At 39.7% G+C, this 21,638-nt stretch overlaps 1 protein-coding gene and 1 long non-coding RNA gene across 3 annotated transcripts in view; one reads left to right on the top strand and one right to left on the bottom strand.

The window, feature by feature from the left end:
* The window catches only part of LOC140738082 (uncharacterized), a 104,848-nt gene that overhangs the window by 39,304 nt on the left and 43,906 nt on the right, over nucleotides 1-21,638 (top strand). For both annotated transcript variants that reach the window (XR_012101303.1, XR_012101302.1), the window contains exon 3: nucleotides 13,181-13,408. This is a non-coding gene — a long non-coding RNA (uncharacterized lncRNA). The remainder of the gene's footprint in view (nucleotides 1-13,180; nucleotides 13,409-21,638) is intronic.
* Nucleotides 17,820-21,638, bottom strand: part of LOC140738081 (myozenin-2-like) — a 48,067-nt gene continuing 44,248 nt past the window's right edge. Inside the window, exon 6 of the mRNA XM_073065171.1 lies at nucleotides 17,820-20,018. Within this exon, the coding sequence (XP_072921272.1) occupies nucleotides 19,784-20,018 (235 nt within the window). The 3' untranslated portion in view covers nucleotides 17,820-19,783. The remainder of the gene's footprint in view (nucleotides 20,019-21,638) is intronic.

The following is a 21,638-nucleotide window of genomic DNA, read 5'->3' as shown; positions in this document are numbered from 1 at the left end:
TGGGATCATTTAACATAAATCTAATGAAGCAGTCACCGTTCTGAATCAAGTGCTTGCACCAGTGGTACTTGCACTCACAGACAGTCATTGGGGAAGAGATGTCATACTTGTGTTTAAGGTGATTTCTCAGTTGTTCTGAGGGCCCTGCTAACAGGAGAAGCCATTATGATAGGAATGAACTAATGTGACTCATGGAGTATTGATTCTGATCTTTGGATCTCTTATCCTAATTTTACATTACTGAAAGCAGGTCAATCGGATAAGATATGTGATGATATGACATGGATTTTTTTCTCTCCAAGTGTTATGCTACTGTCTAGCTTCAAATAATTTCCTGTTTTTCAGTAATGAAATGAGTATTTCCTTATACATTCATGCATCGAGTAACAATTATTTGACCTAGGAGGCGTCTCTGCTGATGGAGACCCTATGACTCAGTGTCATACACACTCACAGTTGCCTCAAGCTTCACGTCTGAGCAATCTGTTGAGGTATTGCTGAAGTTCTTTAAGTAGCTAGTCCAGAGGTACGTTCACATCCAGACTTAAGTAAAGTTTCATGTGACTTTTGCAAGTTTGTACGATGGATTTCTCTATGCTTATTACACCATAAGACATAGGAGCAGAATTGGGCCATTCAGCCCATCTTATCTATGCTACCATTCCATCATGGCCAATTTATTATCCCTCTTAACCCCATTTTCCTGTCTTCTGCCTGTAATCTTTGATGCCCTGATTAATCAGAAGCCTATCAACTCTCACTTTAAGTATACCAATGTTTTAGCCTCCACAGTTGGCTATGACAGTGAAATCCACAGATTCACCACCCTCTGCTAAAGAAATTGCTCCTCATCTCTGTTCTAAAAAAATTGTAATGGGAAGCTGTGCCCTCTGGTCCTAGACTCCCCTTCATCTTCTCAACTGTCACTTTCTAGACCTTTCAACAAGCGGTAGGTTGCAATGAGATACTCAGTCAAGTACAGGCCAAGAACCAACAAAATGTCCCTCATATGTCAACCTTTCATTCCTGGGATCCTCCTCTGGACCCTCTGCAATGCCAGCATATCAGTTCTTAGATAAGGGGCCCAAAACTGCTCACAATACTCTATGTGCGATCTGGCAAACGCCTTAGTAAGCCTCAGCATTACATCCTTCTCGTCTTCTCGAATGAATGCTGACATTGCATTTGCCTTCCTCACTACTGACTCAATCTATAAGTTTCCTTTAGGGATTCTTGTATGAGAACTCCCAAGTCCCTTTGCACCTCTGACTTCTGAATTTTCTCCCCATTTTGAAAATATTCTACGCCTTTATCCTTTCTATCAAAGTGCATGAACATACACTTCACTCCGTTATATTCCATCAGCCTCTTTGCCCATTTTCCTAATCTGTCTAAGTCTTTCTGCAGACTCTGTTTCCTCAACACTACCTTTACCTCCACCTATCTTTGTATCATCTTGTCATGTAATGCCAAGGCAATACATGAATATTTTCACTTCAGAACCCCATTCGTTTTCTGTGGTTTTCAGATTATTGGATTTTCTCCCTGTTTAGAAAATAGTCTGCACATTTATTTCTACTACCAAAGTGCATGACCTTGCATTTTTCATTCTGGAGGTGAGTCCCCGTGTTTTATCTTGTCAGATACAGTTGATTTTTGCCTGGACAATCTCCAGATCCGTCAGCACAATTACTCTCTCAGGTAGATCCCCACTGAACCCACAAGTTCAATCAGCCCCCACTGCTGTTTCTAGCATCACAATACATTTTTACAAGTTGTTGGAGTTCTGTATGCATTATCTACAAATAGTTCTAATGGCAGGAGCTCCGGCTGCGGCTGCAAAGCTAGTTGCTCGCATCTGTATTGAAATACTGCATATGCGGTTAGGGTGGATACTGTAGCAGCCATTCTTCAGATTTGAATGTGGATTGCAAAATGGAATTTCTCAGAACAGTAGAACCCCTGGAGTTGATTGCAAACCAGACAATGCCGATTAACATTCAATTTGGTGTCGGAAGAGTGGGTGCAAAGAAGGAGGTGTTTGAAAACTGTGTAATTCAGAGGATACATTGTAACTATAGAGTTTTCCGGCGGTTACCTTTGGTCCTTCTGCATAGAGAATGTTATGGAATATTGGGTCGAACAGGCCTCTTCTCAATATAATATAACCCTTTCAATATAATTAACACAGAAAAAATGCTGGAGGAACTCAGTAGCCCAGCTGCATCGATGAAGAAGAATACAATCAGTGTTTCATGCTGAAACCGTTCAGCAGGACTATCCTTCTGGAGGGTCTCGGCCCAAAACATCGACTGTACTATTTCCATGGATGCTGCCTGGCGTGCTGAGTTCCTCCAGCATTCTGTGTGTGTCCAGCACCTGCGGATTTTTTATTGATTGTGTCTCAATATGATGCCTGTTGCTCATTTTTGTAGAATAAACACTTTTATATCCACTAGCTTCAGTGTCTCTTTGGTGACTTTGCTCACAGTTACAACATATGACAACCATGAATGAAAGTGGTATTATTTCGTGTCTTTATAAACTGGCATTTGCATGATATCTTAACTTTCAACGTTTAAAGCAAATAAATTTCTGGGTCATTATACTTTAGTGCTTATCATGGTTTATAACATGACTTTGTAAGGCCAGACAATTGCCTGAAACTATTTCCTTAGACCTGGAATGCTTCCATTATTTGCTTGTGAATGCATTGTATGTGAAAATTGTCACAAAAATAGACTTTTGCAAAGATGCCCAACTACTATCAAGTTAGGTGTTTTGTTTAGCTGGAACACACTGCATTCTTCTCTGTAGCACCACAAGAAGTTGCATAGGCATTTGAGGGTATCTTGCCAGCACGTTGCTCAGTCACATATTACTCGCCAAATCTGGGTTAATGTTTCATTTCAGAAAAAAATGATCTCCAGGAACTGTGTTCCCTTTGAATTATTTGAGTTGTTTGAAGTTACGCAACAGAGCAACAACTGCGAGTCAAACATAAGCAAAATGGAATTCTCAATTCGCACAGAGAAATGGGAGCAAATAAAACAACAGCTGACCTGAAAGTGGGTGATAAAGCCAGTTAAAACAAAAGCAATGAGCACAGTCAACATGTGACTACAAGCCACAGAAATTCACTGGAAGTGAATCACACAGGGTACTAGCCAATCATCATTTTCCAAATTAAATACTACAAAGACAGTAGACAATAGGAGCAGGAGGAGGAAGAAGATCATTGTGTTATTTGCTCATGTGCAGTTTCTCATGCGTCACAGTTCACAATAATCCTTCAGTGTTGCTATCACATTTTACAGTATGGTGCAAAAGCCTTGGACACATAAATATAGCTCTGGTGGCTAAGACTTTTGCATAGTACTGTAGTAATTTTATGTATTGCACTCTACTGCTGCCGCAGAAAAAAAAACAAATTTCACGATATATATGAGTGATGATAAGCCTGATTCTGACCAGGCTGTCTGTTGTTAATTGAGAGTGGAAAGGGGCAAGGAAGAGGGGAATCGTGGTAAAGCAGGGGGTACAGAGGGGGAAGCACCAGAGCGACTTTCTTAACGATCAATAACTTAATTGTTTGGAATCAAGTGACCTTGCCGGATGTCTCAGGGCTGGGTGTGTCTGCACACGTGCCACCCCCCACCCATGGCACTCTGTCCCTGCCACCTGTCTCACACCCCTTCCATGGCACTCTACCCCTCACCAAACCCAACTCCCTTTGCTCCCACCAGACTTATAAACTCGCTCTCTGCTCCATGTTAACAAATATAGTACTGTGCAAATGTCTTAAGCAACCTAGCTATTTATATATAATATGCCTAAGACTTTTGTACAGTACTGTATGTGGCACTTTATCAAATGTCTGTTGGAAATCTAGCCACACTGAATCTACATGTCCTGCTCTATCTACACTGTCTGTCACACACTCTCCATTAGACCATAAGACATAGGAGCAGAATTAGGCTATTCGGCCCATCGAGTCTGCTCCGGCATTCAATCACAACTGATCCTTTTCTTACCCCTCTTCGGCGCCACTCCCTGGCCTTCTCCCCGCAACCTTTGATGCCGTGGCCAATCAAGAATCTAGCACTCTCTGCCCTAAATACACCCAATGACCTGGCCTGTACAGCTGCCTGTAGTAACAACTTCCACAAGTCTACTACCCTCTGGCTAAAGAAATGTCTCCACATCTCCATTTTAAATGGACTCCCCTCTATCCTGAGGCTGTGCCCTCTTGTCCTATGGGAAACATCCTTTGCTCATCTACCCTGTCTAGCCTTTTTAACATTTGAAAGGTTTCAGTGAGATCCCCCCCCATCCTTCTAAATTCCAGCGAGTACAGGCCTGGAGTCATCAAACTTTCTTCATATAATAGCCCTTTCATTCCCAGAATCATTACTGTGAACCTCGTCTGAACCCTCTCCAATGCCAACACATCTTTTCTTAGATAAGCAGCCCAAAACTGTTCACAATACTCAAGGTGAGGATTATAAGACCAGTGTCTTATAAAGCCCCAGCTTCACATCTCTGCTCTTGTATTCTAGACCTCTTGAAATAAATGCTACATTGCATTTGCCTTCCTCACCATCGGCTCTTCCTGCAAGTTAACCTTTAGGGTGTTCTGCACAAGGACTCCCAAGTTCCTTTGCATCTCAGATTTCTGGATTTTCTCCCTGTTTAGAAAATAGTCTGCACATTTATTTCTACTACCAAAGTGCATGACCTTGCATTTTTCAACATTATATTTCCTTTGCCACTTTCTTGTCCGCTCTCCTAATCTGTTGAAGTCCTTCTGCATCTTACCTGTTTCCTCAACACTCCCTGCTCCTCCACTAATCTTTGCATCATCTGCAAACTTGGCAATGAAGCCATCTATTCCATCATCTAAATCATTGATATACAGCATAAAAAGAAGTGGTCCCAACACCGACCCCTGCAGAACACCACAAGTCACTGGCAGCCAATTGGAAAAGGATGTTTTTATTCTCACTGGCTGCCTCCTACCAATCAGCCAATGCTCTAACCATGTTAGTAACTTTCCTGTAATATCATGGGCTCCTAACTTGGTAAGCATGTGTGGCACCTTGTCAAAGGCCTTCTGAAAGTCCAAATAGACACCATCCACTGGACTCCTTTTATCTATCCTCCTTGTAATCTCCTCAAAGAATTCCAACAGGTTTGTCAGGCAAGATTTTCCCTTAAGGTAACCATGCTGACTTTGTCCTATCTTGTCCTGTGACACCAAGTACTCCATAACCTCATCGTTAACAATTGACTCCAACATCTTCCCTATCATTGAGGTCATGCTAACTGGTCTATAATTTACTTTCTGCTGCCTCTGTCCTTTCTTAAAGAGTGGTTCTCTGGCACCATGCCCAAGTCCAATGCCTCCACAATTTCTACCTCTTTCAGAACCTGTGGTGCAGTTCATCTGGTCTGGGTAACATGTCCTTTTAGGTCTTTCAGCTCTTTGAGCACCTTCTTCCTTGTAATAGTAACTGCATTGCTTTCTCTTCCCGTACACCCTTTATCACCTAGCACACTGCTAGTGTCTTCCACTGTGAAAACTGATGCAAAAACCTCATTCAGTTCATCTGCAATCACTTTGCCACCCCCCCCTTTAGTACCGCTCTGGTCTCATTTTCTTGAAGTCCTATATCCACTCTCATCTCTTTTATTTTTTATATATTTGAAAAAGCTTTTTCTATCCATGTTGATATTGTTTGCTAGCCTGCTTTCATATTTCATCTCTCCCTTCTAATAATTCTTTTTGTTCCTCACTGTAGGTTTTTAAAAGCTTCCTAATCATCTATCTTCCCACTAATTTTTGCTTTGTTGTATCCCCTCTCTTTTGCTTTTACATTATCTTTGACTTCCTTTGTCAGCCATGGTTGTATATTTTACCATTTGAGTATTTCTTTGATTTTGGAGTACATCTGTCCTGCACCTTCCTCATTTTTCCCAGAAACTCAAGCCATTGCTACTCTGGTGTTCAAGTTTTTCAAGATTGATTTACCTTTCATAAAACCATATTAACCTGCTTCCATTATATTCAGTTTTTATGAATGATTGGTAATTTAATCTTATTATTGAACCCAATACCTTGCCAACAACACAGATACAGCTTGTTTTGGTATTACAAGTTTTCTCTCAAAATCGACTTTTTAATGTTTTGCTGCTAGATGCTAAAAGGTTCCAATCTCCTGTTTTCCTTCCTCTATGAAAAAAGGAGTGACATTGTTCTCTATCTGATGCACCATCAATAACTCTGAGACGTGGGTTAAGGTAGGCTTTTATTGGCTGGAAGAAAGCACAAGCAGCAAGTGACCATCATACAACATCCTGGAGACTGAGGAAGGGTCTGTGGCTCCAATCGCCTTTATACCGGGGTCTGTGGGAGGAGCCACAGGAGCAGTCAGCAGGGGGGGCGTGTCCAGACAGGTATATGTAGTTCACCACAAGGCTATACTGTTGTATACTTGTTGGACCAATCTGCTGGATTTTTGTGATTCATCATTCAATCCCTCCTCATTATACATGGCCAAATCAAAAATGGTTGGTCTCTATAACATATAGCTTTAAGCAGCAACTGTTATATTTTGTAACTCCCAAACATAAAAGGAATCAAAAGAAAAACATGGGGAGCCAGGGATAACACGTGCCTACATCATTTTTGCTTTAGTGAAACGTGTATTTGTGCCATAGTGGCCTGCTGATATATGCCATTCATGTACTTTTGCATATAACCCATAATGAATTATGCAAACAACAAAGAATGCTTAACCAAATAATATATTTAGAATATAATTCAAATATGATTGCAATATTGAATACACAACACCCCTCCGTGCTTAGCTATAAACTCCAACTCAATAGAGAATGCATCTCAACTATATACACAGTATACTATATAATACAACTACACAGACATCCAGAGCATAGTAAATTTTAAATTGTCCCATTCAGGCCTAAAGATTTAATCACTGTGGAGGATTTCTAGGATAATGTCTTTCCTGACAAAGGGTGGAGGAGGGAGACACTCTGCTTGGAAGGAGAGACTTGTGCCTGTGAAACAATCTCAGGTCTTCGGGCCTTCTTCGTGTACTCTGGGACTGCAGGGGATGCTTCTGACAGCTCTGAACACCATTCTTCACTGTGCTCTCCTCAGCTGATTGACGTGTTGTCTCCAAGTAACATCAGACGCTGTCTCCACTGTGTAGAAGAGTGATCCAGTTCTTTCCTTAATCTTTCCAAGTACCGCCTTTTGATCACCTCTGTAGTCCCTCACCAGGACTGCTTGTGTGTTGTCTTGTTTGTTGTCTTATTATAGCAACTTCTGTATTTTCTGAATAATATAAGAAAGTATAGGAAGGTAAAAGCTGTATTTCATGGTATTAAAATGCAAATAAATATATTGTGGCAAAAAAATATGACTGAAGTATTAAATACACAACAGCAACACCTGATACTTTACACAATTTTTTTTAATGGTATCCATGCCAATGAATATGTAGCTTAAAAGCTTCCACAACTATTGCAATTCCCTTTAAATATCTTGCTGCCTCTCTATTTCTGCTCCAGCAAATCAAAAGCTTACTCCCCTTTCTTTGCCCTGCCATTTATGGTTTCAACCCAAGCTGATTTTACATCACTCTTTTCTGCCTCTATATCATGATTCCTCAGCACTCTGATACCTTCTTGATCAGCAATGCTACCCTGCCAACTTTTCCTTTTCATTTGCTCTTTTGAAAATAGTATAACCAGGTATATTATACACCCATCCCTGCTCAACGGCAACCCTATCTCCTTAGTAACTATGAGATCACATCTTGCTATCTCTGCTGTTAAATCATTTATCATATTAAAATGTTACATGTATTCATATAAAGAAAGCTAGGCTTTGATTTTTTTATAGTTTTTCCTAACTCTGGGGTTATTTTATGCTGACTCATTTTGTTTAAATTTTCTGTCTTTGATAAAATACTTATTAAGATTATTATCAGAAGAGGAAAATGATTGGAGCCCTGGTGGTTTCCCAAGATGTAACTGGAAGTGTACTGTATTGTTTCATATAGAAATGGCTGAGATATTCAAATACTTTGATTTTACCATCCTTTGAGCAAAGGTTAGGAACTACGGCAGTCTGAGATACCTGTAGGCTTCAATAACACCAATACCTCTTTGACTAAAGTCCAGTAGCACTTACATCCACTGTGATAAAGTACTTTCAGAGGTTGGTGTTGAAACATATCAACTCCTGTCTGAGAAGTGACTTAGATCCAATCTAATTTGCAATAGCAGATCCACAGCAGATGACATCTCATTGCATCTTCACTCAACCCTGGACAACAAAGATGCATACATCAGGATGATTTCTATCGATTGCAGCTCGGCATTCAATGCCGTCATCCCTCAAAGCTAATCACCAAGCTTCAAGACCTTGGCTTGAATACTTTCTTGTGCAATTAGATTCTCAACTTTCTCACTTGCAGACCCTAGTCAGTTTAGATTGGTAACAACATCTCCTTCACAGTCTCCATCAGCACAGAAACATGACAAAAGCTGTGTACTTAGCCCCCTGTTTTATTTGCTTTATAGTTACAACCATTTGGCTCAGCTCCAATGCCATATTTAAGTCTGCTGATGACACTACTGTTGTAGGCTGAATCAAAGGTGGTGAAAAAAGGAGGGAAATTGTAAATCTGGCTGAGTTGTGCTCTAACAATAAACTTTTACTCAACGTAGGCAAGACTGAGGAGCTGATTATTGACCTCAGGAGAAGGAAACTGGAGGTCCATAAGCCAGTCCTCATCAGAGGATCAGAGGTGGAGAGGGTCAGCAACTTTAAGTTCCTTGGTGTTATCATTTCAGAGAATCTGTCCTGGGCCCAGCATATAAGTGCCATTATGAAGAAAGTTGGTGAAGATTTGATATGACATGTAAAACTATGACAAACTTCTGCAGATGTGTGGTGGAGAGTATATTCATTAATTTCATCTCAGCCTAGTATGGAAACACCAATGCCTTGAACGGAAAATCCTACAGAACGTAGTGGATATAGCCCAGTCCATCACGGGTAAAGCCCTCCCCACCTTTGAGCACATCTACAGGGAGCGTTGACTCAGATGTATAAGATGAAGAGAGGCATTCATCATGTGGATAGTCAGAGGGTTTTTCCCAGGGCTGAAATGACTAACATGAGAGGGCACAGTTTTAAGGTGCTTGGAAGTAGGTATAGAGGGAATGTCAGGGGTAAGTTTTTTAAGCAGAGAGTGGTGAGTGCATGGAATGGGCTGACAACGATGGTGGTGGAGACAGATACAATGGGGTCTCTTAAGAGACTCCTGGATAGGTAAATGGAGCTCAGAAAAATAGAGGGCTATGCATAACCCTGGGTAATTTCTGAAGTAAGTACATGTTCGGCACAGCATTGTGGGCCGAAGGGCCTGCATTGTAGGTTTTCTATGTTTCTAATGCAGCATCAATCATCAGGGACTCTCACTATCCAGGTCATGCTCTTGTCTCGCTGCTGTTATTGGAAAGGAGGTACAGGGGCTACAGAACCAACATCACCAGTTTCAGTCATTACCACTCAGCCATCAGGCTCTGGAACCATAGGGGTAGAACTTAACTCATCTTCACTCTCCCCCATCACTAAACTAACGGACTCACTTTCAAGGATTCATCTCATGTTCTTAATATTTATTGTTTATTTATTATTATCTCTTTTTATCTTGGCATAGTTTGTTCTCTTTTGCACATCGATTGTTTGCCTGTCCTATTGGGGGCGGTCTTTCATTCAATCTTGTATTCATTGTGAATGCCTGCAAGAAAATAAGTCTCAGAGTTGTGTATACTGACATATATGTACTTTGATAATAAATTTATTTTTATTGATTTTTAATGCATTTCTACAACCACTACAAGCAACAACCCAACAGCAAAATGAAGATTAATACAGTGCAAAATAAACATATCAATTATATAGTTCAAAACAATAAGGAAATAGCACCCAGAATAAAATCATATAAAGTTAGTATCCTCCCCACCCTCCCACAGAAAAAAAAACTCCAGGCCAACCATTACAAGATGTAAAAAAAATTAATCGGATAATTTAAACCCCCAAAACTGTAATATAAATTAAAACAAAGAATAATAATGCTGACTACCAAAACTAAAATGAAATTTCAAACAAAAAGAAAACCATAGAACTTACAGAGAGAAAAAAAAGCTGAAAGTAAGGGATTAAAGAAAATAGACTTAATCTAAAGAGGAGTTGTGAAAGTATTCAAGAAAAGGTCGCCGCACCTTCTGAAACTTTATGTCCAAGTTGAGAAGTGAGTAGTGAATTTTTTCAAGGGCTAAACAGGACATAATATCACTAAGCCATTGAGCATGGGTGTGTGGGGCAACATCTCTCCACCTAAGAAGAATTAAGGATCTAGCCAAAAGAGAGGCAAAAGATAATGTTTGACATTTAGTCAGGCTCAAATGTGTATCTACCTCACCCAAGGTACCAGGAAGAGTAATCAGAGGATAAGGTTCTAAGTGGTAATTAAGAATATGGGATAAATTTAAAAAAAACTTCTCTCCAAAATTTCTCTAGACTAGGACAAGCCCAGTACATATGGATAAGAGAAGCCTCACCACCTTTTCACTTGTCACAAACAGGACTAATGTCAGGATAAAATCGGGGCAATTTAGTTTTGGATATGTGAGCCCTATGTACAACCTTAAACTGTAAAAGACAGTGGCGAGCACATAGAGAGGTTGAATTAACTGACTTGAGAATTGAGTCCCAAACTGCATCAGAAAAACAAATATTTAAATCATGCTCCCAAGCAGTTCTAAGTTTATCAAAGGGGGCACACATTAGGATCACTAATTTATGACAAGTAAACAAAATTAAGCCTTTGCCCAATGGATTAATAGAAAGAAACAGGTCCACAACGTTTTTCTCGGGCATCACAGGACAATTGGAAAATGAAGGATTAATGAAATATCTAATTTGAAGGTATCTAAAGAAGTGGGCATTAGGTAGATTGAACTTTGCAGAAAGTTGCAAAACGATTATCAATGAAAAGATCTTCAAAATGCCTAATGCCCATTCAACACCAATCATGAAATGTTGAATCTTGCAGAGAAGGTAAGAGAAGATGATTATGCAAGATAGGACTAGAAAGAGAGAAACCATGAAGACCATTACATTTTCTAAACTGGGCCCAATTTTATTCTGAAGAAGATCCAGCTCAACTCAGCCCATTGTTTCATACTTGTGGCCTGGGAGGAATGGCAGTGCGGTTTTGGAGTCAGTTACTTAAAAGGAATACAAAATAGCGATTCAAGAGCTGATGATCTATGGACAAAACTAAACTAAGTACAGTAATGACAACGAGGTGCAAGAGATTTATCTCTTTATTGCAGATGTTGGCGCATACAAATAAATCAGATCAGAAAATGCTTCAGTCTTTTCCTGCTTCACCTTTTCTACAAGGAAGTACTGTATATATGACAACAGAAACTTTCAAGCATTAATATCAAAAGCCTTGGTAAGGACTATTTTCACTTTGCCTTATGCATACAAAAATACAATTTTCTCCACCTTTATCATATCCATACAAATGACCTTCAGCTTCCACACAAGCACTTCTAAAATGTTTTCCTTTTTCATTAACCATAGCCCCTCTCTACCATGTTGTATTCCCTGAAGTTTGAGACAGCAGTGGTCCTAGTGAAGGTAGAAAATGAAGAGATCACAAAGCAAATGGTGCACTGAACTGTTCCCACTGAATTGGACTCACTTTCAGGGACTACTCATCTCATGTTCAGTATTTATTGATTAGTATTATTATTACTGTTATTATTTTCTTTTTGCATTTGCACAATTTGTTGTCTTTTGCAGACTGGTTGCTTGCCCTGTTAGTGTAGTCTTTAAATTGATTCTATCACAGTAATTAGATCTATTAAGTATGCCTGCAAGAAAATGAATCACCGGCTTGTATGTGGTGACATATGTATATATACTTTGATAATAAATTTACTTTGAACTTTAAATTTGAAGATATCAACAATAAACTTGAATGTTACAATGAAAATGAAGATTTGGAGGACACAACTGTGAATAGCATTGCTCCAAGACAGTCCACTATCTACCCTAAATGTCTGCATTGATTTTGTTAATTTACAGTCAATTGAAAGAATGCAACAGGTAAATTCCTCCACCAATAACTATTAGGAACGAATACACAGCTTTATTCTACTGTGGTAGTATTGATAGGTTCCTAATTTGTTCCGTATTTCATTTAAATACATTATTTGTTACTCAGTTAAATGGTAGTTTGTATTTTTTGTACCTTTTAACTATTTCCATTAAACTTCAGCTAATTGGGGCAGCCATTTAGTTTGCCTAAAGTATACTGGTGTGTCCATGGTATAAGAAAGATATTCTGTTTATTCTTTCTATCTCCTATCTGCACACTTTGTAATTTAAAACTATATTGTCACATTCCTAGGTCTGCTGACAGGTCTTCAAGTTCAAGTTCGAGTTTAATTATCATTCAACCATACACAGGACTACAGCCAAACGAAGCAGCCTTCCTCTGGGCCCAGGTTGCAAAGCATTGTACTAACAGTCACACACACAGCACATAGAATTATGTTAGCAGAAAAACATACAGCAACAAAAAACTAACATAAAAACAAAATAATACAGTCCAGGTCCCTGAGTGTCATGGCCCATGGATTGATGGTGCATGAATGTTCTCCTGGAGCCACATTTCTGCAAGAACAGCCCATAGCAGTTCCTCATCTTGTGCAAATGCTGATTCACTCCAGCTTGTGTCCCCGGGAGCACACACCGGAGAGCAGCATGAAAGGCAAAAGTCAGCCCCAACTCAGTATGGAATCCAACGGCACACAGCCTGCTGCGGCATCTACTTCACCAACAACCACAACAGATGACCCCAGACCAAAAAGGTCCTGTCCACACTACAACAAATGCAAACACTGCAGCTCCCCATCCATCAGACTCACCAATGAACCAGCGAATCAGAATCACGGTACTTCACATCACCAATGTCCAACAGGGACTTGTGATCACAAGAAAAACATCCAAGCTAATTATTTCCATTGGATAGTGCACCGACTGTTATGCCTTCTTCCCCAGGTGGCTGAAGCAACACCGTGCACAAGTCCAGCTCCACTACTCGCTGATGGGATTGACCTGCCATATTGATGTTCTTAACATCCAGCAGCTTCTTGTCATTGTAAAACAGATATCAAGGACACACAATCTCACCTTTGTTTGAACTCAACAAGGCTGCTGCGTTGGAACGCGCCGCCATCTTACCGAAGTCTTTCATCGGATGCATTAACTCTGCTTCTCATTCCACAGGTACTGTCTAACCATCTGAGTGTTTCTGGCATGTTTCCCTCAGACTTCCAGTACCTAATTTTTGTTTTTGATTTTATTGACTTGGTTAACTTTATTCAGGTATGTGCAGGAAGCCTTAGCGTGTGTTTTTACATCTCATTTTTCTTGCCTTATTAATTTTTAGTCATTCATTTGTTTTTAATTTTCTACCCAATCTTCCAATCAGCACCTTCAGCAATTACGTTTTTCTTTAAGTTGGATAATTTCTGGGAATGTTCAGGGAATCAGTGGCATCAGTGGAGAGAGAAACAGAGTTAATATTTCAAGTGTCTTTAGAAATGGGGACTTTAGTGACAGTCTTAAACAATGTCATAGATTCCACAACGGTCCAGCGGATTAGAAAGCAGAAAATTTAACACTACGCGTTAAGAAAGAAGAACTAAGATAAATGGGAAGTAGCAGATCATGTGGTCAGGCATCAGTTGTTAATAAGATAATGCAGTCCATTGTTATGAACATGATAAGAGAAAATATAAACAGGAGAAAGTCTGCAGGTGCTGGAAATCCAAAACAACACACACAAAATGCTGGATGCATGGAACGGAATAAGGTGTCAATGTTTTGGACCAAGATCCTTCTTCAGGACAGGACTAGAAAATTTTGAGTTTTCAATTAGGAAGAGCCAATGTGATTTATGAAAATAAAATAGTGACAGACCTTTTAGACTTAATGATGTAAATAACTGAGAATAAGTGAGAATCAGTGAATGTAGTCCATTTTAAAGATGTAAAATAAACCAACGCAGTAAAGATTATTAAACAAAGTGAAGACTCATAGGGTTGATTGTGATGTATTAATATTCATAGAGAATTGGTTAAAGGAGAGAAAACAGAGAGAGGGAATAAGTGAATATTTAAAATAGGCAAGCAAACAGTGGTTGTCACAGGGACTATTATCCAGTCTTCATTTTTACAAACTCTGCTGACGACCCAGACGAAATGAAAGTACCCAAGTTGGTTGAAAATTTAACCTTGTGTGAAGAGGGAGCTGTGGAGAAAACACAAAACATGTGCAAGTGCACTGAATGGACAATAAATTAGAACGTGGAGTACAATGAGTAAAAAAGCGAGAATTTTCACTTTGATTGGAAAATTATGGAAAATAGAATATATTTCAGATAGTTTGAAACAGATCAATGTTACTGTACTACAGGATCTTGCAGAGCTGCTTCTGGAAACAAAAAGTTGATGTAGAAGGCCCACGTTCTAATATGATAATACTGAATGGCAGAACAGGCCTGAGTGACCCCAGCTTTTGAATTTTGTATTATTGTGTGTCATTCTTAGGTGAGGTGTTAAATTGCAATTTGCTGCTGATGTTGAACATATAAGATGGGTCCTAGGAGCCCCCATCTTCCCTGATCACCCCAACCTTTCCCTCTCCGCTGGCACCAGCAACTCTGTTCCACCTTCTGATCCATCTCTAATCCTTGCCCTTTCTTCACCATTCCCTCCAACCTTCCACTCTCTGAGGCAGAACGTTTTGTCCTCAGCAAGGGCCTACCTTTGTCCCTCTTCTCCTGTACCTCAGGGAGTTCCACGCCTGCCGCATGCCGAGCTCTTCCTCCAGTGCCTCCATCTCTGAGTTCACTCCATTGGCAAGAATTCCATCCACACCCTGCACCAATGATCCCTCTTCCTCTTCCTCTTCCTGGACACCCCACTCCAGTTCCCTGCCTGGTCTAGATCGTTTCATCTCGAATGCTGACGAGACATCAACTGTCTCAACCTCAGCATTCCACTCTCTTGAATCTTACCCCTCTGAACGCACTGCCCTCCACACCAATCCCAACCTTGCCACCAAACCCGCAGACAAAGGGGTTGCTGTTGTAGTGTGGCGGACTGACGTCTACTTTACCGAGGCCAGGCAGCAAATCTCAGATACCTCCTCTTACCTACCCCTTGAAGAGGACCCCATCCAGACCATCAGAAAAATGTCATCGATGCCATCACTGATCTCATCAACTCTGGAGAACTCTCAACCACAGCCAGCAAACTCATAGTTATCTTACCCAGCATTCCTCACTTCTACCTCCTACCCAAGATCCACAAACTGGACTGTCCAGGTAGGCCAATGGTCTCTGCCTGCTCCTGCCCCACTGAATTTGTGTCCTCATACCTCATCTCCATTCTATCCTCCTTTGTTCAGTCCCTTCCACCTATATCCGTGACAGTTCTCATGCTCTCGATCTCCTCACTAACTTTCAATTCCCCAGCCCTGTCCCCCTCATTTTCACCAAGGATATCCAATCCCTATACACTTCTACCTTCCATCTCAAAGGCGTTATAGCTCTTTGCTTCTTTGTCAATAAAAGAACCAATCAGTTCCCCTCCACCACCACGTTCCTCCATCTGGCAGAACCGGTCCTCACCCTCAAAAATGTTTCCTTCGGCTCCTCCCACTTTCTCCAGACTCAAGGGGTAGCCATGGGCACCCACACGGTCCTCAGTCTATGCCTGCCTTTTCACTGGCAAGGTAGAGAGGTCCAGGGTCCAAGCCTTCCCCGGTAATGTTAACTCTTCCTCTGGTACATTGACGACGATGTTGGTGTTGCTTCACGCACCCACATTAAGCTTGTCAATTTCTTCAACTTTGCCTTCAACTTCCACTCTGCCCTCAAATTCACCGTGCATTTTTGATGCCTCCTTCCCCTTTCTTTGTCTCTCTGTCTCCATCACTGGAGATGAACTGTCGACTGACACGTTTTATAAACCTACTGATTCCCATGCTTCTCTTGGCTATACCTCTTCCCGCACTGTCTCCTGTAAAAGTACCATAGCCTTTCCAAGTTCCTTCGTTTCTGCCGCATCTATTCCCAGCATGCAGCTTTCCTTTCCAGGAATCAGAGATGTCCTCCTTTAAAGAATAGGGCTTCCTCCACCATCGAGGCTTCTCTCATTTGCATTTTCTCCATTTCCCAAACATCTAGACTCAACCCATCTTCCCTCCGCCTTAACAGTGATAGAGTTCTTCTTGTCCTTACCTACCACCCTGTGAGCCTCCTCATCTTACACATCATTCTTTGCAACTTCTGTCATCTCCAAGAGAATCTTACCATTAAACATATCTTTGCCTACCTCTCTCTCTTCACTTTCTACAGGAATTGTTCCCTCTGTGATTCCTTTGTCCGTTTCACCCTCCCCACTGATCTCCCTCCCGGCAATGCCCCTGCAAGCAGCCTAAGTGCTACTCCTGCCCCTACACCTCCTCCCTCACCTCCATTCAGGGCCCCAAACAGTCCTTCCAGGTGGGATAGTGCTCCCAGTGTGGGCTCCTCCACATTGATGAGACCCAGCTTAAACTGAGGGGCTGTGCCATTGAGCACCTCTGCTTCATCGGCTAGAAGAGGAACTTCCCAGTGGCCAAACATTTTAATTCCAGTTCCTATTCCCGTTCCATTGCCTCCTCTTGTGCCAAGATGAGGCCACCCTCAGGGTGGAGGAGCAACACCTTATATTCTGTATAGATAACCTCCAACCCGATGGCATAAATATCGATTTCTCGTTTGGTACAAATAAATTTCCTTCCCCCTCCCCTCTTTTTCTATTCCCCACTCTGGAGAATACAAGGGAGGCAGATCAGCTGGTTGGGAGGTGTTGCAACAATTGCATTGTACTCCATGTCATTAAGACCAAGAGATTGATTGTGGACTTCTGGAAGGGGAAGTTGAGGGAACATACATCAGTCCTCATTGAGGAACCAGAAGTGGAAAGAGTGAGCAGTTTCAAGTTCCAATGTGTCAATATCTCTGAAGAGATCTATCCTGGACCCAACGTATTGATGTAATTATAAAGAAGGCACAATATTAGGAGTTTGAGGAGACTTGGCATGTCACCAAAGACTCTCATCAATTTCTATAAATATACTATGGGGAGCATTCTAACTGGTTGAATCATCATCTGGTATGGAGGGGCCAGTGCACAGGATTGGAAAAAGCTGGAGAAAGTTACAGTTTCATTCAGCTCCATCATGAGCACTAGACTCCGCCACAATGAGGATATTGTCAAAAGAAGATGCCTCTAGAAGGCAGCATCCATTATTAAGGACCCCCATCACCCAAAACATGCCCTCTTCTCATTGCTACCATCAAGGAGGAGATACAGGAGCCTGAAGCCACACATCCAATGTTTTAAGAACAGCTTTTTCCCCTCCACTATCAGATTTCTGAATGTACACTACACTAATTTTTTGCTCTTTTTTGCACTACATATTCAATTTATTTTTAACGTTTATAGTTGTTATTGTAGTTTATAGTCTTTTCATGTATTGCAATGTACTGCTGCTGCAAAACAACACATGCCAGTGAAATTAAACCTGATCGAGGTCAGACTGCAAACACAACGGTTACTATATTTTCAAACAGAACGGGTGGTGCACCTCAGAAAAATTTATTGTACAAGAAGCACATCAACCATTTAAGAACTGTGACAAATTGCTAAATACAGTCGTATTTCAGTAAAACAGTTAACACATCACAACACTGTCTGTAGAAGGTAGGGGCCTAATTAAAATTAATCAGAGGTGTATTTCCTTAGCCATTCAAAATTTCTGAGGAATCATCGTGTAAAACCTGGATGATTTAAACATTTTCATGGTAAGTAGGAGAATGTACCAGCAGTCAGGAGTGTATCAATTGTTTTCTGAAATTAATGAGGAAGATTCATTGTGAAATCTTCAAATCTTCTTTGGCAAAATTGAGTGAAATGACTAATTTACATTAAAGATGTTCTAACTTCAAATCAGCGCTCACAAAAGCAATTCTCACTTGCATTACTACTAAAGTGATGCAGTATAAATCTAGTTTATATTACAGTTTCAATAATATAAAACAAAGTCTCCTTTAACTGAACCTACATCTGTAATATCTACCATTGAAAGCTCAGAGTTATCGGCTATTATTATAAATATTTTCTATGCCATTACAAATCAACAAGTTCTGTTATTATATTGTTATACTGTATTGTTCAGCTTCTTGTTTGATTACTATTATACTAATTAAAGATGTTTACAGCAAGTGATTTGTTATGGTCTAACATGCTGATCACACGACAATAGAATTTTGCATGAGACTTTCTATTCACCAGCACTTTAAAACACTCCATTGAGTAACATTTATGCAAACTTTAAATGAATGAAAATGTTAAAAACCTGGTATTTGGATGAATATTTTCTCTTGGAATTGTAATTGGTTTCTTCTCTCACCTTAATTTCAGTTAGTAGAATGTTTTAATCTGCACTGATCCTTAACAGTGAGAAAGTTTCCAAGTGGCATTGTTAGCAGTTGCCCATGAAATCAGCTTATTAACATCAAGATAAGTATGTTATGAATCAACATGCAATGGATTTACCAAAAGAATTAAAGTTAGAATTACTTGTTGATCCATTGTCTGATGAGGTCTTGTATGACACAATCAAAAATAATCTTAAAAATGAACACTAAATATTTGGAGGAACAGTAGAGAAGGGGACCATAACCCAGTTTGGAGTGAGGAAGAGAAAAATCAGAAGAACTGTAGGTCATATTCTCTCTATATGTAGGTAGTGGCTTCTGATGTGTGTCCGTGAATGTTAGTTTACCTAGCCTAACGTTTGCCAGTCATTTCCTTTAATACCAATAATTAATCAAAGCTTGATTGCCAATTATTAAATATTGAAAAGTCCCTGTGTTTCTCATTGCTTTAGGAGAAAGAAGGGAAAAGGAGAGGAAGTAAAGAAAATAAAAGGAAAACAACTGAAAGATGAAGGAGAAGTGTACATTCTAGCTTTTGATAAAATGATCTGTTTATTTTTACTGACAGATAAGTTCACTGCTTAATGTAAAAACTGAGGCCAGTAGTCAGCTGGTCAGAATGAAATACTGTGAACCACATGGCTACCCTACAAGTACATTCAATAGAAGTGTAATTGCAATGACAAAATTTTACTAATGCTACAAAATTAACCTTTCGATTTCTTTTTATACAGGAATCATTCAATATGTTATGGCATTTTAAGATTCTTATATAGCCATATAAAAATTAGACCCAAAATTTGGACAATTTTCACAAATGTGGCCTGTGGAAATGTTATTTATATGCATTCATCAAGATTCTATTGCACTATAAAAATGTCTTGGGAGTGCAGGAGTAGACAATCTGAGAATATTCAGGGCCTGGTTGAAAATTTGTACAACATTAGACTCTGGTATAGGTTTTTACATATACTGAATGTGAATACTTATATTTATTTGGATTATTTTCTGTTTGCTAGGAAATATCAACTCAAGTTGATTGACTCACTATATATGTATAATAAAGGAAAATGTGTTATCAATATAAGTAAATCCACACTAATATTCTAGAGGTCATCTGTTTCAGGAACGGTTACTTCCAAAGACAGATCTTTAAATGCAATGGGATCATTATTAGATGTCCATCCTTGGGCAGTTCTGTTGAAGCTTGGCCGGCCAGCGGTCCCATCTTGGAAAACAGGCAATCTGAGCTCTGGTTCCAGTAATGCAAAATCCAGCTTCGGTAGCTTCAAACCTACAAGTTTGGAAGCTCTTTCAAAACCACCATAAGGAGTTGCAACTCTGTGGGTGTAGAAGTGAAAAATGAGAATGTGATACACTGGTAACATTCAACCACTTTAGCTGCCCCCCAATTAGATCCTTTGGAGCATTCTGGTTTGTGATATTAAAGATGAAAAAATACATAACTGGGCATTTTCTCCAGAACAAACCTTTCTAGATTCATTGATCTTAATTTAAAATGTATTTCTTATTTTCTCCACAGTTGCCTTGTTATTGCATTATTAAAAATTATAGACATATTTCAGACTCTAGACCATGTCATAACAATAAATACACTTCACAACTACTTCATGGTTTATAAATTGCTTTAGGACATCCTGAAATCATAAAAATGCCATTTTATTGTTTAGTCTTTCACAGACTGCCTGTGAGAAATATCACTTGAGAGCTGTAAGCTTGCCCCAAGTCTGAAAGCTGACTTTCACATTTTCAGTCCTGATGTTTTCCAAAAGCACTCAGTGATCAGTAGATTCTAAAATATCATTTGAGAAATTTTTCAGATCCCAACTTTACACTACAGTATTTTGTGGTTTTAATGAGTATTACATATTCAGATAAATGATGAGCAATAAAGCTTTAGATGACCTAAAGTTTTTGGAAGATGGATAAAGGAACACTAGTGAAAACAACATTAGAATTATTAAGTCTGGAGGTTGCAAAGGCTTGAATAAAGGTTTCAGTGTTGTTGTAGCTGAAGCAGTGATGTTGCTAGGCAAGATTACTGAATTGGAAGTAATTCATCTTAATAATGGAGAGGATATGTGATGGAAGCTTGGCTCTGTGTCAGTTAGTACATTGTGGTTGCAAACAATTGCCTTCAACCTTGTCTAGTTTCAAGTATACAGTATTTTTAACTGGGGCCCAAAAACGATGGTTTTGTTTTTCCCAGAGTTTAATGGAGGAAGTTGTGGCTCCATCATGACTGGCTATGCAACTTATTAACTTTGAAACAGGCTTGGTTGAGTAACAAAATCGTTGTCAGGGTACACGTGGTAAGCAGATAATGTCAATAAGGAATAATTCTTGAAGATTTCAAGAAACATATTCTGAAGTATTTTCAGAGAACTTTCTAGATCAATTTGTTTCTAGTCCAATAAGAAAGGAACATTACTGAGTTTTGTTCCAAGAAATGAAGTCAGATAATTGTCAGCATAGGAATACTTAGAAAGTGGTGACCAAGCTTTAGATTAGCAAAGAAAAGGAGAAATCCGCAGTAACAAAAATATTTATGTGAAGAAGGCTAATTTGGGTGGGTTGGAAATAGATCTATCTGAGATAAATTGGAGTCAAAGACTTGTAAATAAAACTAATTGAATAATGGGTAGCACGCCAAGAGAAAACTACTTGTGTACATTGCCAAGAGTGGAAGACAGAAAACAAAGTCAAAACCTGTTAAACGATGAACCAAACAGAAAGAAATAAGATGCAGAAAGAGGGATTAATTCATTGATGTAAAATTAATGCTAGCTGAGAGTCTGTCCGATGTAGAAGAATAAGAGAGAAAGTGAAAAGGGAAATAAGAAAGAAAACAGACTGAAATGGCAACTAAAGAGAATTAAATTGTCTTCTGTAAGCCTATAAATAATATGAGTACTATGGGGTGTTGGGGTGCAGAGTACA

The sequence above is a fragment of the Hemitrygon akajei genome, chromosome 13 (genome assembly GCF_048418815.1).
Source record: "Hemitrygon akajei chromosome 13, sHemAka1.3, whole genome shotgun sequence".
In the NCBI taxonomy this organism is placed as follows: Eukaryota; Metazoa; Chordata; class Chondrichthyes; order Myliobatiformes; family Dasyatidae; genus Hemitrygon; species Hemitrygon akajei.
This window is presented reverse-complemented; position numbering and strand designations above follow the sequence as displayed.